This window comes from Narcine bancroftii, chromosome 5 (assembly GCF_036971445.1).
Source record: "Narcine bancroftii isolate sNarBan1 chromosome 5, sNarBan1.hap1, whole genome shotgun sequence".
In the NCBI taxonomy this organism is placed as follows: Eukaryota; Metazoa; Chordata; class Chondrichthyes; order Torpediniformes; family Narcinidae; genus Narcine; species Narcine bancroftii.
Genome location: NC_091473.1, coordinates 6,261,370 through 6,276,530, shown reverse-complemented (window position 1 = coordinate 6,276,530; position 15,161 = coordinate 6,261,370). Strand labels below are relative to the sequence as shown.

At 43.7% G+C, this 15,161-nt stretch overlaps 1 protein-coding gene across 3 annotated transcripts in view; it reads right to left on the bottom strand.

Annotated features, from left to right (window-relative positions):
* sema3b (sema domain, immunoglobulin domain (Ig), short basic domain, secreted, (semaphorin) 3B) overlaps window positions 1-15,161 on the bottom strand; it is a 297,012-nt gene that overhangs the window by 74 nt on the left and 281,777 nt on the right. For all 3 annotated transcript variants that reach the window (XM_069936649.1, XM_069936646.1, XM_069936647.1), the window contains exon 18: window positions 1-2,201. This exon is cut by the window's left edge and continues 74 nt beyond it. In XM_069936649.1, coding sequence (XP_069792750.1) covers window positions 1,740-2,201 — 462 coding nt within the window. In that variant the 3' untranslated portion in view covers window positions 1-1,739. The remainder of the gene's footprint in view (window positions 2,202-15,161) is intronic.

The window sequence follows — 15,161 nt, the reverse complement described above, 5'->3', positions numbered from 1 at the left end:
CCATGGCTAGCTAATCACTGTGAACACACAGCTTTGCTTTGACCCAATGCTTTAGCAATCAAAACAATTCAAAGCATAATAGAATCTGTACCTCACACATAAAATGGAGTTTGACATTCATTTTAGAAACTGAAGTGAATATCCTCAAGGTATTGACTCCACATGGGTTCAGATTTTGGAGTGGAACTGGTGATTGTAACTAATGAATGTTTTAACCCTTGCTTCCCGCAGTGAGCACATCACAGAAGCAGGAGAATGCTGCAGAAGGGTCAGGCATCATCTGTGGAGCGAGAAAAAGAGCTACTGCTTCATCAGATTGCTACTGATGAAAAGTGGTCAATCTGAAATGTTTCTCTCTCCTCGGATGCTGCCCGACCTGCAGAGTATTTTCAGCATTTTGTGCTTTTATTACAGCATCAAGAGTAGAACTTTGCCAAGAATCCGTTGTTCACAAAGAAATTTAACAAGAGTCTGTTGTTCACAATTAACTTTCCCCTCTGATATTGCACTCTGCACTAGTTACCCATCCTGATTTATTCCCTCCCATCGTCAACTCAAGCCTTGCACCGAACCATAAAGGAGATAGAGGGGAACAATTGCAATTACCAATTAACCCGTCCCAAAGTTTTCTATCTTCACAAAGTCACCAGCAGCACTCCCCAATAAGCAGATCCATAAACGATCTGTCCCTGATCAATGCCCGTGTTGGGCTTGAGTACTCTTCAAGGCACATTCTGTCAAATCTTTTATCCTGCATCTTCTCGTTTTGGTGCATGTGGTGAGATTTCTTTTACAATTACCTCATTCTACATTTATCAGGGACAACTTGAAGATTTGGCTACTCCCCTGAAGTCCAGATCGTGAGGAGTGTGAATAATTGAGGAGTGCGCATGCTTGTTGAACAGTTTGCTGATAAACATTAACAAGATACTGGCATGAAGTAGCAGCAAATCCCAGAAACACCCAATGCCTGACGACAGGATTTAACCAAAAAGAAAAGAGAAACATTTAGCTTAGGTTAACTTTTTTTTCTTCAGGAACTCTCCAAACCTCCCATGAATCCCTTTTCCAGCCCTCCCATAATTCCAAAGCACAACAAAAAATTGTTGCCAATTCTTATCTACCATTTCACAGGTCGACTCCAAGAATTAACAAAAGCAAAGCCCCCACTGACCAATTGCCAACGTTGCCGCCGAGGCAGACCAATCGTCACTTGGGGGCTCACTCACTGGGATCTTTGACTAGGTTCCATCCTCCCCTCTTCCAAAGCCACTGTGCGCTGTCCAGAGTTTGGATCGCATGAGCTGCAAAGGGTTAAAAACTCCTGCCTAGCCAAGAGAAAAGAAAACATTTTCCCCGACAGGTTCGTCTTTGGCCTCTAAGATTTAGGGTGGTTGGGATGGAAAGAGGAAGAGACTCTGCCAAAGGACGAGATAGATTTATCATGAGGGACGTATGACCCCCAAAAGACTGAGGAGACTGCTGACGATCCTAATAAGCCCTGGTACTTATTATTGCTATCCATAACCTTGAATATAAAAAGTAATTTCTACACACTAGAACATAAAGTGATGGGTGTTAGTGTCATAGTGGTTTCAATAATGAGAGAAATGTCCTTTCACTCAGGAGATCCATGTAAACCTTGTGCAGAGAAGGTTGGTGCCAGACACAGCTTCCAGGCATCACTTTAGTCCTCGCTATCACTCCCGGGAATGTTTCATCAGTCACCTTCCTCAAGATCACTGCATGAGGGCGCTGCGGGGAGCCCTCTCGGCGCGCGGAGTCAGCTCGTGAGTACGCCGGTTCCTGCCCTTCCTCGTCTCCCGCAGATGCTTCCACTTGCTCTGCTGGGCACGCATCGAGGTCCGCTTGGGCTTGGGCTGCTTGGCACGTCCCCTCCATGCCTGCCGGCAGATTTCGTCCACCGTCTTCAGGCTGGGGTGGTCAACCAGCTGCAGGAAGTCGCGGTACCACACCTTCTGGTTGGCAAAGGTCACCTGAGGCCCGCGGGCCACCACGGAGCTCCTGCTGAGGAGCTGGTCAGCCTGCTCCAGCCCAATCACCTCCAGTGAGATCTGCATGAGCGTCTGGGTGAAGTCATGCTCCATGGAGTGGCAGAAGAATGTGCCGGCATTTTTGCGGTGGATGTTACGGAGCAACAAGCCTCGCTCGGTCTGAATAACGTGCTCGTCCAACCGGACCTGAATGGGGATAGAATGCACAACATCAGTGGAAAGGTTTGAGGGACTTGTCACCAAAGACTAAGCGCTGAAGAAGGGAGTCTGCCTTCATTGGCTGGGGCAATGACTATATGTTACAGCTGTACAAGGCACTCGTGGGACCACACTTGGAGCATTGTGCAGTTTCAGCTACAGAAAGGGTATCAGTTCACTGGGATGGGGGTGCAGAGGAGATTCACAAAGATATTGACAGAGGTGGAGGCCATGTCATAGGGAGAGTGCAGGAAGACAAGGCTTATCCAGGTCATTATGATGGCCATGAATTAAGAGAATACCTGCTGTCTTTTTTTTAAACCCTAACTCTATGACCGTGGTTTTCAAACTTTTTCTTTCCACTTACATACCACCTGTAGTCTAAAGGGTCTCTGTTGTACAGGGAGTCCCCAGGTCACGAACGTCCAACTTATGGACAACTTGTACTTATGAACAAATGTTCCTCAATTTGTGGATGAGCATAATGTTACCTCTCAACTGCCCCGTCCAGTGTCCAAGACATTGATGGAACAAGTGTTAACTTTTAACTTTCCTATCTAAACTGTTTTAAGAACTGTTTCTTTAATTTTTTTTACAGTACTAAGACAAACATTTGACTAACTGACACTAAATAAGAACCATATGAAGTGATTCCAACTTATCTACAAATTCAACTTAAAGACAGACGTAGGAACGGATCTGGTTCGTAACCCGGGGACTCCCTGTATTAGTGGAATTGCACTAGGAAGATCAGGATTTAATCACAAATATTGGCATCCAGGCCATGTAGTAGAATGGGATGTGGTTGCTCAAAACCACTGGAATGTTGAGCAAGAGAGAATAAAATCACAGGACACAGTGCACATAACCACACATTTGTATACTCAGCTGTACAGTGAGAACAATTGTACATCTGGTTCCATTCATGATCCACTCTCCCATCAGGAAGCCTCATGCAATGGGAACAGAATTCAAAGAACCCAGAACTTCAGCATTATATTCTTTAACCCTGACAAATGCTTGGTTTCACTCTGAGAGCTGTGACAGCTCCTGCAATCAAGGGAGGAAGCACCGTTCCAAATACAGAGAAAACAAACATCACAGCAATCACAGTGGTGAAGCCAATAGACCATAGGTGCAGGAGTAGGCCATTCGGCCCTTCGATCCAACGCCACCATTCACTGTGGCCATGGTTGATCATGCACAATCAGTACCCCGTTCCTGCCTTCTCCCCATTATCTCTTGACGCCACTCTCTTTAAAAGCTCTATTTAACTCTTTCTTGAAAGCATCCGGGGAAATGGCCTCCACTGCCTTCTGAGGGAGAGCATTCCACAGATCCACCACTCTCTGGGTGAAAAAGTTTTTCCTCCACTCCATTCTAAATGGTCTACCTCTTATTCTTAAACTGTGGCCTCTGCTTCTGGACTTTCCCAATATTGGAAACATGTTTCTTGCCTCTAGCATGTCCAATCCCTTCATAATCTTATATGTTTCAATCAGATCCCCTCTCATCCTTCTAAATCCCAGTGCGTATCAGCCCAGTCGCTCCAATCTTTCAACATGTGACAGTCCGCCATCCTGGGAATTAACCTCGTGAACCTATGCTGCACTCCCTCAATAGCAAGAATGTCCTTCCTCAAAATTCGAGACCAAAACTGCACGCAATACTCCAGATGTGGTCTCACCAGGGCCCTGTACAACTGCAGAAGGGCCTCTCTGCTCCTATACTCAACATGCCATTAACTTTCTTCATTGCCTACTGTACCTGCATGCTGACTTTCACTGACTGATGAACGAGGACACCGAGATATCGTTGTACTTCCCCCTTTCCTAACGACACCATTCAGATGGTAATCTGCCTTCCTGCTCTTGCCATCAAAGTGGATAACCTCACATTTATCCACATTAAACTGCATCTGCCATGCATCTGCCCATTCACCCAACCTGTCCCAGTCACCTTGCATTCTCATAACATCCTTCCCACATTTCACACTGCCACCCAGCTTTGTGTCATCTGCAAATTTGATAATTTAATCCCTTTATCTAAATTATTGATATATATTGTGAATAGCTTCATTTCCAGCACCTAGCCTTGTGGTACCCCACTCATCACAGCCTGCGATTCTGAAAGGGACCCGTTAATCCCTACTTCTTTGTTTCCTGTCTGCCAACCAATTTTCTATCCATGTCTGTACCCTACCCCCAATAGCAGGTGATCTAATTTTGCCCACTAATCTCCTATGTGGAACCTTATCAAAGGTTTTATGAAAGTCCAGATACTCTATATCCACTGGCTCTCACTTGTCCATTTTCATAGTTACATCTATAAAAAATTCCAGAAGATTAGTTAAGCTTGATTTCCCCTTCGTAAATCCATGCTGACTCGGACTGATCCTGTTACTGCTATTCAAATGTGCCACTATTTCATCTTTTATAATTGACTCCAGCACCTTCCCCGCCATTGACGTCAGGCCAACTGATCTATACTTCCCTGTTTTCTCTCTCCTTCCTTTCCTAAATAGTGGGCTACACTCCAATCCACTGGAAATTATCTTGAATCTCGAGAACATTGGAAAATGATTACCAATGCATCCACGATTACTAGAACCACCTCTTTAAATACCCTGGGATATAGACCATCAGGCCTTGGGGATTTACCAGCCTTCAGTCCCATCAGTCGACCCAACACCATTTTCCTGCCTAATGTGAATTTCCTCCATTACCCTCGGTCCTCTGTTCATTATTACATCTGGGGGATTGTTTGTGTCTTCCCTACTGAAGACAGATCCAAAGTACCTCTTCAATTTGTCTGCCATTTCCTTGTTCCCCATACTAATTTCATCCGGTTGTATCTTCAATGACCCAACTTTGATCTCAACTAATTTTTTCCTCTTCACAGACCTAACGAATCTTTTACCGGTCTCCATCCTCCGAACTAAATCTAACCTTTAATCATAAGAGAGAGAGGAGCTTTTGGAGGAGCTGGCTGGTTCTCAAAGCAAAGATGAAAAGAAACGAGGCAGCACGGTTGACATAGCCGTTAGCGCAACGCCTTTTCAGCGCCAGTGATCGGGATTCAAATTCCATGCTGTCTGTAAGGAGTTTGTACGTTCTTCTCGTGTTGGCATGGGTTTTCCCCAGTTGCCTCCCACCGTTCGAAACCTACCGGGGGGTAGGTTAATGGGGTGTAAATTGGACACCACAGACTCGTGGGGTGAAATGGCCTGTTACCATGCTGTGTGTCTAAATTAAATTAAATTAAAACTGGTGAGAACACACATAGAATATTGTGCTCTGCTCTGGTCACCTCATTACAGGAAGGATGCAGATGCTTTGGAGGGTGCAGAGGAGATTTACCACGATGTTAGACGTAAAACACGAAAATCTGCAGACACCGTGGTTGAAGTAAAAACACAAAGCTGGAAAAACTCAGCTGGTCAAACAGTGTCCTTTATGTAGCAAAGGTAAAGATACAGAACTGACATTTCAGGCTTGAGCCCCTTCATCAAAATATGATACCTTGAAATACCTTGATGAAGGGCTCAAGCCCGAAATGTCAGTTCTGTATCTTTACCTTTACTTCTAAAGGACACTACTTGACCTACTGAGTTTCTCCAGCATGGTGTTTTTACCAGGATGTTGCCTCATGAAGCCAAGTTGACAGAGTTAGGGCTCTTCTCTTCTCAATGAAGGAAGAATGGTGACTTAATGGAGGTGAACAAGGTATGAGGGGGCCATATCACATGGACAGACAGCACCCTTTTCCCTGGGCAACAATAGCAAATACTGGAGGATATCAGATTAAGGTGAGTTCATGGGAGATGTCAAAGTTAAGTTTTTTTTTAGAGTGGTAGGTGCCTGGAATGCATTGCTGGGGATGGTGGCGGAGGTTGGTACAATAGGGAGACTTTAAAAGACTCTTAGACAGGCACATGGATGCAAGAAAAATAGAGGCTTATGGGTGTGAGGCAGGGAAGAATTAGGTTTACATAGGTCAGCACAATATTGCAAGCTGAAGGGCCTGCACTGTGATGTTCCACGCTCCATAAAGGATGTCAGAAAAAATTGTTTCAATTGGCAGATGAATCTATAAACAGAGGATACATGATGGAGTGAAAAACGCAATCTGCTGGAGGATCAAAGCAAGTTGAGCGGCATCAGGGGAAGAAAAGGTCTCCCCACTGGCTTCTCCTCTCTACATCCCCAATCTTAATGAAGGGATCCCTCCTGAAATGTCGACCCATTTCTTCTCTCCCACTGATGTTGATCAAGCCGCAGAGGTCCTCCAGGAGGTTCTGTTTTGCTTCAGATTCCAGCGTCGGCAGTGTCCTGTGTGTCTCCCCACACAGCAGGTGAATTCATCATCACGACCAATGGCTTATTGTGAACTGTCCAACGAGCCAAAGAATCCAAAGAAACAGAATTTTAAAACATAATGCAAAACTAGTTCTTGTGATTAGCAGCACGCTGGGTGAAATGGTGGTGGATGCAGATTCAGTAACAATTTTTAGAAGACAAACTGGAGAACTATTCAAAAAGGAACAGCTCACTGGGCTATGAAGGTCCATGATCTGGAACTAACTGGTAGGCTCCTTCAGAGAGATACACAGATACAATGGGCTGATTGGCCTCAATGCCATTCTATGAAAGGGCATAACAACATAAGAAATAGGAGCAGGAGTCGCCCATCGAGCCTGCTCCGCCATTCAATGTGATCATGGCTGATCTGACGATAGGCTCACCTCCACCCACCTGCCTTTCCCCATATCCCTTAATTCCCCAACTACGTAAAACTTTATACAATCTTAACATAACATAACATAACAATTACAGCACGGAAACAGGCCATTAGGCCCTTCTAGTCCGCACCGAACCAAACACCCCTTTCTAGTCCCACCTCCCTGCACAATGCCCATAACCCTCCATCTTCTTCTCATCCATATACCTGTCCAACCTTTTCTTAAATAATACAATTGACTCCGCCGCCACTATTTCTCCCGGAAGATCATTCCACACGGCTACCACTCTCTGAGTAAAGAAGTTCCCCCTCATGTTACCTCTAAACCTCTGCCCCTTAATTCTTAACTCATGTCCTCTTGTTTTAATCTTTCCTCCTCTTAACGGAAATAGTCTATCCACATGCACTCTGTCTATCCCTTTCATAATCTTAAATACTTCTATCAAATCCCCTCTCAACCTTCTACGCTCCAAAGAATAAAGACCTAATCTGTCCAATCTCTCCCTATACTCTAGATGCTTAAACCCAGGTAACATTCTGGTAAACCTTCTCTGCACTCTCTCCACTCTGTTTATATCCTTCCTATAATTGGGCGACCAGAACTGCACACAGAACTCCAAATTAGGCCGCACCAACGTCTTATACAATCTCAACATCACCTCCCAACTCCTATATTCCATGCAATGATTGATAAAGGCCAGCATACTAAAAGCCTTCTTCACCACCCTATTCACGTGAGTTTCTACCTTCAGGGAACGATGTACCGTTACTCCTAAATCTTTCAGCTCTTCTGTATTCCTCAATGCTCTCCCATTTACCACGTATGTCCTATTCTGATTCTTCTTACCAAAATGAAGCACCTCACACTTATCAGCATTAAATTCCATCTGCCATTTTTCAGCCCACTTTTCTAAGCAGCCCAAATCCCTCTGCAATCCTTGAAAACCTTCTTCATTATCCACTATTCCACCTATCTTAGTATCGTCTGCATATTTACTAATCCAATTCACCACCCCATCATCTAGATCATTAACGTATATAACGAACAACAATGGGCCCAATACAGATCCTTGAGGCACACCACTGGTCACCGGCCTCCAACCTGACAGACAATTATCCACTACCACTCTCTGGCCTCTCCCTTTCAGCCAATGTTCAATCCATTTGACTATCTTAAAATTTATACCTAAAGACTGCACCTTCCTAACTAACCTTCCATGTGGTACCTTATCGAAGGCCTTACTGAAGTCCATATAGACAACATCCACTGCGCTACCCTCATCCACATTCCTAGTCACCTCTTCAAAAAATTCAATCAGATTGGTCAAACATGACCTTCCTCCCACAAATCCATGTTGAGTGCTCCTGATCAGACCCTGTCTATCCAGATGTTTATAAGTACTATCTCTAAGAATTTTCTCCATTAATTTACCTACCACAGACGTCAAACTTACAGGCCGATAGTTGCCAGGCTTCCTCCTTGAACCCTTTTTAAATAACGGAACCACATGCGCAATGCGCCAATCCTCCGGCACTATCCCCATATCTAATGACATTTGGAAAACTACCGCCAGAGCCTCTGCTATTTCCTCCTTCACTTCTCTCAATGTCCTGGGGAAGATCCCGTCTGGTCCCGGAGACTTATCCACCTTTATATTCTTCAAAAGCCTTAAAACTACACCTTTTGTAATCTCTATATTCCCCATATTTACCCAATTTGCTTTTTTTATCTTACATCTCCCAATATCCTTCTCCTTAATGAATACCGAAGAAAAGAAACTGTTCAATATCTCCCCCATTTCTCTAGGCTCCACACACAGTTTTCCGCTCTGATTTTCTAAGGGACCAATTTTGTCTCTAGCTTTCCTCTTACCATTAACATATTTGTAGAACTCTTTTGGATTAGTTTTCACCCTGCTTGCCATAGTTTTCTCGTACCTTCTTTTAGCTTTCCTAATTCCTCTCTTAAGATTCCTCTTACATTCAATGTACCTTTCAAACATCTCCTTAACTCCACGCTTCTTATATCTAATGTACGCCTCCCTTTTTCTTCGAACCAAGTTTCCAATATTCCTTGAAAACCACGGCTCTCTCAAACCTTTTGCCCCTCCTTTTAACCTAACAGGAACATAAAGCTTTTGCACTCTCAAAATCTGATCTTTAAAAGACTTCCATCTCTCTACTACATCCTGCCCATAAAACAAATTGTCCCAATGCACACCCTGCAAGTCCTTTCGCATCTCCTCAAATCTAGCTTTTCTCCAATCAAAAACCTCAATCCTTGGCCCTGATTTCTCTCTTTCCATAATGACATTGAAGCTGATGGCATTATGATCACTGTCTCAAATATATTTACTGATGTCGCCTCCATTGCTTCACTAGGCAGCAAATTCCACAGATTCACCACCCTCTGCGAAATCTCCAACCTAAATCTATTATCCTGAATCTTGAGGCTCTGTCCTCTAGTTCTAGTCTCCCCTACCATTGGAAACAACTTACCTACGTGTATCTTATCTATGCCTTTCAAAGTTTTAAAATTCATTGTTCTAAATTCCAGCAAGTACAGCCCCAGACAACTCCATCTCTCCTCACAGGCCTACACTGCACTGCCTCCAAAGGCAGTACATCCTTCCTCAAGGAAGGAATCCAAAACTGCACGCAGTTCTCCAGATGCAGTCTCGCCAGTATCTTGAACAGCTGCAGCATAACTTCCCTGCACTTAAATGTCATCCCTCTGGCAATGAAGGTCAACATTTCATTTACCTTCTTGATCGCCTGCTGCTCCTCCAAGCCAACCTTTTGTGATTCCTGCACGCCAAGCTTTTGTGATTCCTGCACAGGCACTCCCAAGTCCTTCTGCACGGCAGCATGCTCCAATCACTTTCCCTTTCAATAATACTCTGATCTTCCTTCCAAAGTGGATCACCTCACACTTGCCAACATTGTGCCCCATCAGCCAGACCCCTGCCCACTCACTTAACCTATCTCTCGCTCTCTGCAGGCTTTCCATATCCTCTACACAATTTACTTTTCCTTTCAATTTAGTGTCATCAGAAAACCTAGATACAATACACTCTGTCCCCTCTTCCAGTGAACAGCTGCAGGCCCAGAATCGACTCCTGTGACACCTCACTCACTCACCACTGATTGTCAAACAGATAAACACCCCTAAACCCCAACTCTCTGCCTTTATTGGTTAACCGATCCTCTATCCATGCCAATACATCACTCCCAATTCCATGCATCCTTATCTTCTGTCTTTTATGAGGCACCTTACTGAGCGCTTTCTGGAAATACAGGTAAACAACATCCACCTGCTCCCCTTTATCTACTGAGCCCATTATATCCTCAAAGAACTCCAGTAAATTTGCCAAACAGGACCTGCCCTTCCTGAATCCATGCTGCATCTGCCTGACGGACCCATTTCCTTCCAGATTCCTCAAGTATTTCTTCAAGTATTTTCCCCACTGCAGATGTCAAAAACTAGCTGGCGTGACTTTTGCCGTCTTCCAGTCCGCCAGGACCTGCCCAGAATCCAGAGAGTTTTGGTAAACTATCACCATAGCATCGACTATAACTTCTGTCATTTCTCTTGCGAGGGAGTGGAGAAGCAGTGCTTCCATTGGGTCCAGCCGCCTAATCCACTGCTGTCGGCTTTGCACGGGCTTTGAATGGCCCATTGAGGGGGCTGATGGTGGTTATAGTTGAATCTCGCCACTGCGGGTCTGCGCCTATTAATTGGCAGCAGCTGCTAGGGGCTGCAGACTCCGGGTAAGTGGAGGACGGGAAAATCACACCTCGTCTGAGAAGGAGAAGTGGAGGAGACAACCCACAGGGATGGTGACCAGTGAGGGGGGAGCCCTGCGGCCGAGGGACAAGTGCACGTGGTGGGCTGATGGCAACTCGAGAGGGGGAACCCATTGAAGCTGTGGGCTGCTGTTGGGAGAATCTGTGAGGTGAAGAACCCGTGCCAGGTTGCAGACTGCTGGAGACTGGCTCAAACTAGTTGGAGGGGTACCAGGTATGTGAGGAGGTACTGAGGGGGCTGGAGGGTTCCTGATCATGTCAGAGGTTCGGATCTGGATCTGTGGCTGCGGGGGCTGCATAAGTGCCAGAGGTGAATCTTTGGACATTCGGTGACTCTGGGGGAATCTCTTTGCTTCTCTCTCCCTGACTGGAAGAGGCCCTTAGCCAATTCCTGCCAGGGGCGAATCTGTCTGCCTTGCAGCAGGCAAAAAGGAATTTCTTTTTTTATGACACCATTTTATTACTATGATAATAAGTTGAATCTTGAAGCTTGAGTCTGTTTCACCACTCCACCATAAGCTAAACCATTCTCACATCTAGTTCCAATTTCCAGCCTTTTCCCATATCCCTTGATACCCCTGACTAATTAAATAACTATCAATCTCCCCCTTAAATTCCCCCAATGATCAGGCCTCCACAGCTGGATGAGGCAACGAATTCCACAAATCCACGACCCTCTAGCTAAAGAAATTTCTCCTCATCTCAGTTTTAAATGGGTACCTTCTCATTCTAAGACTGTGCCCTCTTGTTCTGGACTCACCCACCAAGGGAAACATCTTATTCACATTGACTCTGTCCAACCCTTTCAGCATTCGAAATGTTTCTATGAGATCTCCTCTCATTCTTCTATATGCCAAGAGCCACTAAACGTTCCTCATATGTTAGTGCCTGCATTCCAGGAATCATCCTGGTATATCTTCATTGTACTCTCTCCAAAATCATTACATCCCTTTTAAGATGAGGGGCCCAAAACTGCACACAGTTCTCCAAATGAGTGCCCCATAGACCCTTGTCAACACCTCTTTACTTTGATACACTATTCCTCTTGAAATGAAGGCCAATATAACATTCGCTTTCTTTACTGTCGATCCAACCTGGTGGTTAACCTCTAGATTATCCTGTAAGAGGACCCCCGAGACCTTTTGCACTTCCGACTTTTGAATTTTCTCCTCATCCAAATAAAAATCTGACTGTTTATTCCTTCTTCAAAATGTACAACCATACATTTCTCAACAATATACCTCATCTGTCATTTCTCTGTCTAAACTGTCCAAGTCTCTCTGCAACCTTTTGGCTCCTTCAACACTTACTGCTCCACCATCTATCTTGGTGTCAACTGCAAATTTCGTCACAAAACCATTCACTCCATAATCTAACTCATCAATATACATTGTAAAAGAAGCGGCCCCAACACTGACCCCTGCAGAACACCACTAGTAACCGGCAACCAACCAGAACAGGATCCCTTTACTCCACCCTTTGCTTTCTGCCAATCAGCCAATGCTCCACCCAATCTAATATCTTTCTGATAATTCCATGACCTCTCATCTTATTAAACAGCCTCTTATGCTGCACCTTGTCGAAGACCTTTTGTAAATCCAAATACACAACATCCACACCCTCTCCCTTGTCCGTTCTACTTGAGATTTCTTCAAATTATTCCAATAGGTTGGTCAGGCAGGATCTTCCCTTCATGAACTTGTGCTGGCTTAGTCCTATCATGTCATGCACCTCAAGGTAGTTCATAATCTCGTCCTTGAGGATCGACTCTAATAACTCCCCAACTACCGACGTGAGACTAATAGGCCTGTAATTTCATTTTTTCTGCCTCCTTTTTTATACAGCGGAACTACATTTGCAACCTTCCAATCCTCCGGAACCATGCCAGAGTCTATTGATTTCTGGAAAATCAATTCCAATGCCTCCACAATCTCCAAAGTCACCTCCTTCAGGACCCGTAGGTGTACCTCATCTGGTCCGGGAGATGTATTATCTTTAGTCCATTCATCTTATAAAGCACTATCTGTCTAGTAATCCTGTCTGTACTTAATTCTATTCCCTGAGACCTCTGACTATCAAGTATATTGCTAATGTCTTCCACGGTGAAGACTGACGCTAAATGCTCATTTAATTCTTTTTTTTTAAACTTTATTTATTCGTTCAAAATACGGATAATAAGTAAGATATATAACAATAAACAAAGCCTGAACATTATATTTTATATATATTAAAAAAAGAAAGAAAGAAACCACCCACCCTCTTTCAGCAAACTCTCCGAAGGAGAGCCATAAAGGAAAAAGAAAAAAAATTAAGAAAAGTAAAGCATACATATTAAAATCTAGTCAATATAAATCAAAATGTAAATATTCTGAATATAACAACCACCTATTAATAAAAAAAACTAGTTATCCGCGAAACATATGTAATTTTTTCCATTATTAAACAATATTTCATTTCATTATGCCAAAAGTCTCAAATTTAATCATTTCAGGTAAAATCATATCTCTACCGAACACGTTTTACCAAAGATCGAACTTGATAAAAATACACTTAATCGGACTCTTTAAACCCCGAACATTAAAAGTAGCAAACTTCAACTTTGACATATCCACTAATATTACTAAAAACTAATAATATCAATATATAAAGACTCAGATCAACGTAAATAGGCCCTCCAATAGGAGAAAAAGAAAACACAAATTAAAGTCTAAATAAAATGAAAATTTAAAAAAAGATAAAGAAAAAAACCCTCCAAAAAAACTACCAAAAGGTAGTAATCCCTAAACAAAAGTTGGGTGTGGATCAGCCACCAGTGGCTGATGACTAGTAGAACATAGAGCAAATTTCTCCCTCCCCAGCCAAACAAAGAATAACAACAAGATATCATAATGACATAAAAAGAAAATTTTTTAAAAAGTTCTTCTATTCATCCAAGAAATTCCAGACTCAGCGACCCCATTTCAAGGAAACGGACTCTTTCCATTCCCATTTCTCCCATTTCTGCCGTTTCTTCCATTTCCAGAACAACCAGATTTTTGTTTAGGAGACAATGGTGGGCTACGTCTTTGTCCTCTTACATCTGGCAACGAGTCAGCAAAACTCATTACTTCACACTCATTCTCAAAAAACCGAGATTGAAAGTCTCCACAAAACACCTTCAACACTGCCGGATAGCAAAAAGTAGACTTATAACCTTTATGCCACAAAACTTCTTTAACTGGATTATATCGACGCTGACGCTGAATAACCTCTTGACTCGCTCATTTAATTCCTAGGCCATCTCTTTCTTACTCATTATAATTTCTCCAGCATCAAGCTCAATCAGTCCTGTATCTACCCGTCTCTCTTTTATTCTTCATATATTTTTTAAAAATTCAGTATCGTTTTGTATTATTTGCCAACTTCTTTTCATTATTCATCTTTTCTTTCCTAATGACTTTCTTTGCCTCTTTCTGTAAATTTTTTAAAAGTTTCTCAATCTTCTGTTTTCCCACTCATTTTTGCTTTCTTGTCTGCCCTCCCTTTTGTTTTTATTTTAGCCTTAACCTCTCTTGTTAACCACATTTGTGCCATTTTTCCATTCATAATTTTCTTTTTTATTGGAATATCCTGCACTTGTACGGCTCCTAGAACACTTCCACCAGCGTTGTCTCCGCTCCATCCTCAACATCCATTGGAGCGCTTTCATCCCTAATGTCGAAGTACTCAAGATGGCAGAGGTCGACAGCATCGAGTCCACGCTGCTGAAGATCCAGCTGCGCTGGATGGGTCACGTCTCCAGAATGGAGGACCATCGCCTTCCCAAGATCGTGTTATATGGCGAGCTCTCCACTGGCCACCGTGACAGAGGTGCACCAAAGAAAAGGTACAAGGACTGCCTAAAGAAATCTCTTGGTGCCTGCCACATTGACCACCGCCAGTGGGCTGATAACGCCTCAAACCGTGCATCTTGGCGCCTCACAGTTTGGCGGGCAGCAACCTCCTTTGAAGAAGACCGCAGAGCACACCTCACTGACAAAAGGCAAAGGAGGAAAAACCCAACACCCAACCCCAACCAACCAATTTTCCCCTGCAACCGCTGCAACCGTGTCTGCCTGTCCCGCATCGGACTTGTCAGCCACAAACGAGCCTGCAGCTGACGTGGACTTTTTACCCCCTCCATAAATCTTCGTCCGCGAAGCCAAGCCAAAGAAAGAGAAATATCAACAATTTCTGCTCTGCCGTCCCCCCATCTAGCTTACTTTTCCAGTCAACTTGGGCCGGTTCCTCTCTCACACCTCGATAATTCCCTTTGTTCCACTGAAATAATGACACACCTGATATCAGCTTCTCCTTTTGAAATTTGAAACTGAACTCCATATTGTTATGATCACTTCTTCCTAATTAGTTCCCTGATCACCT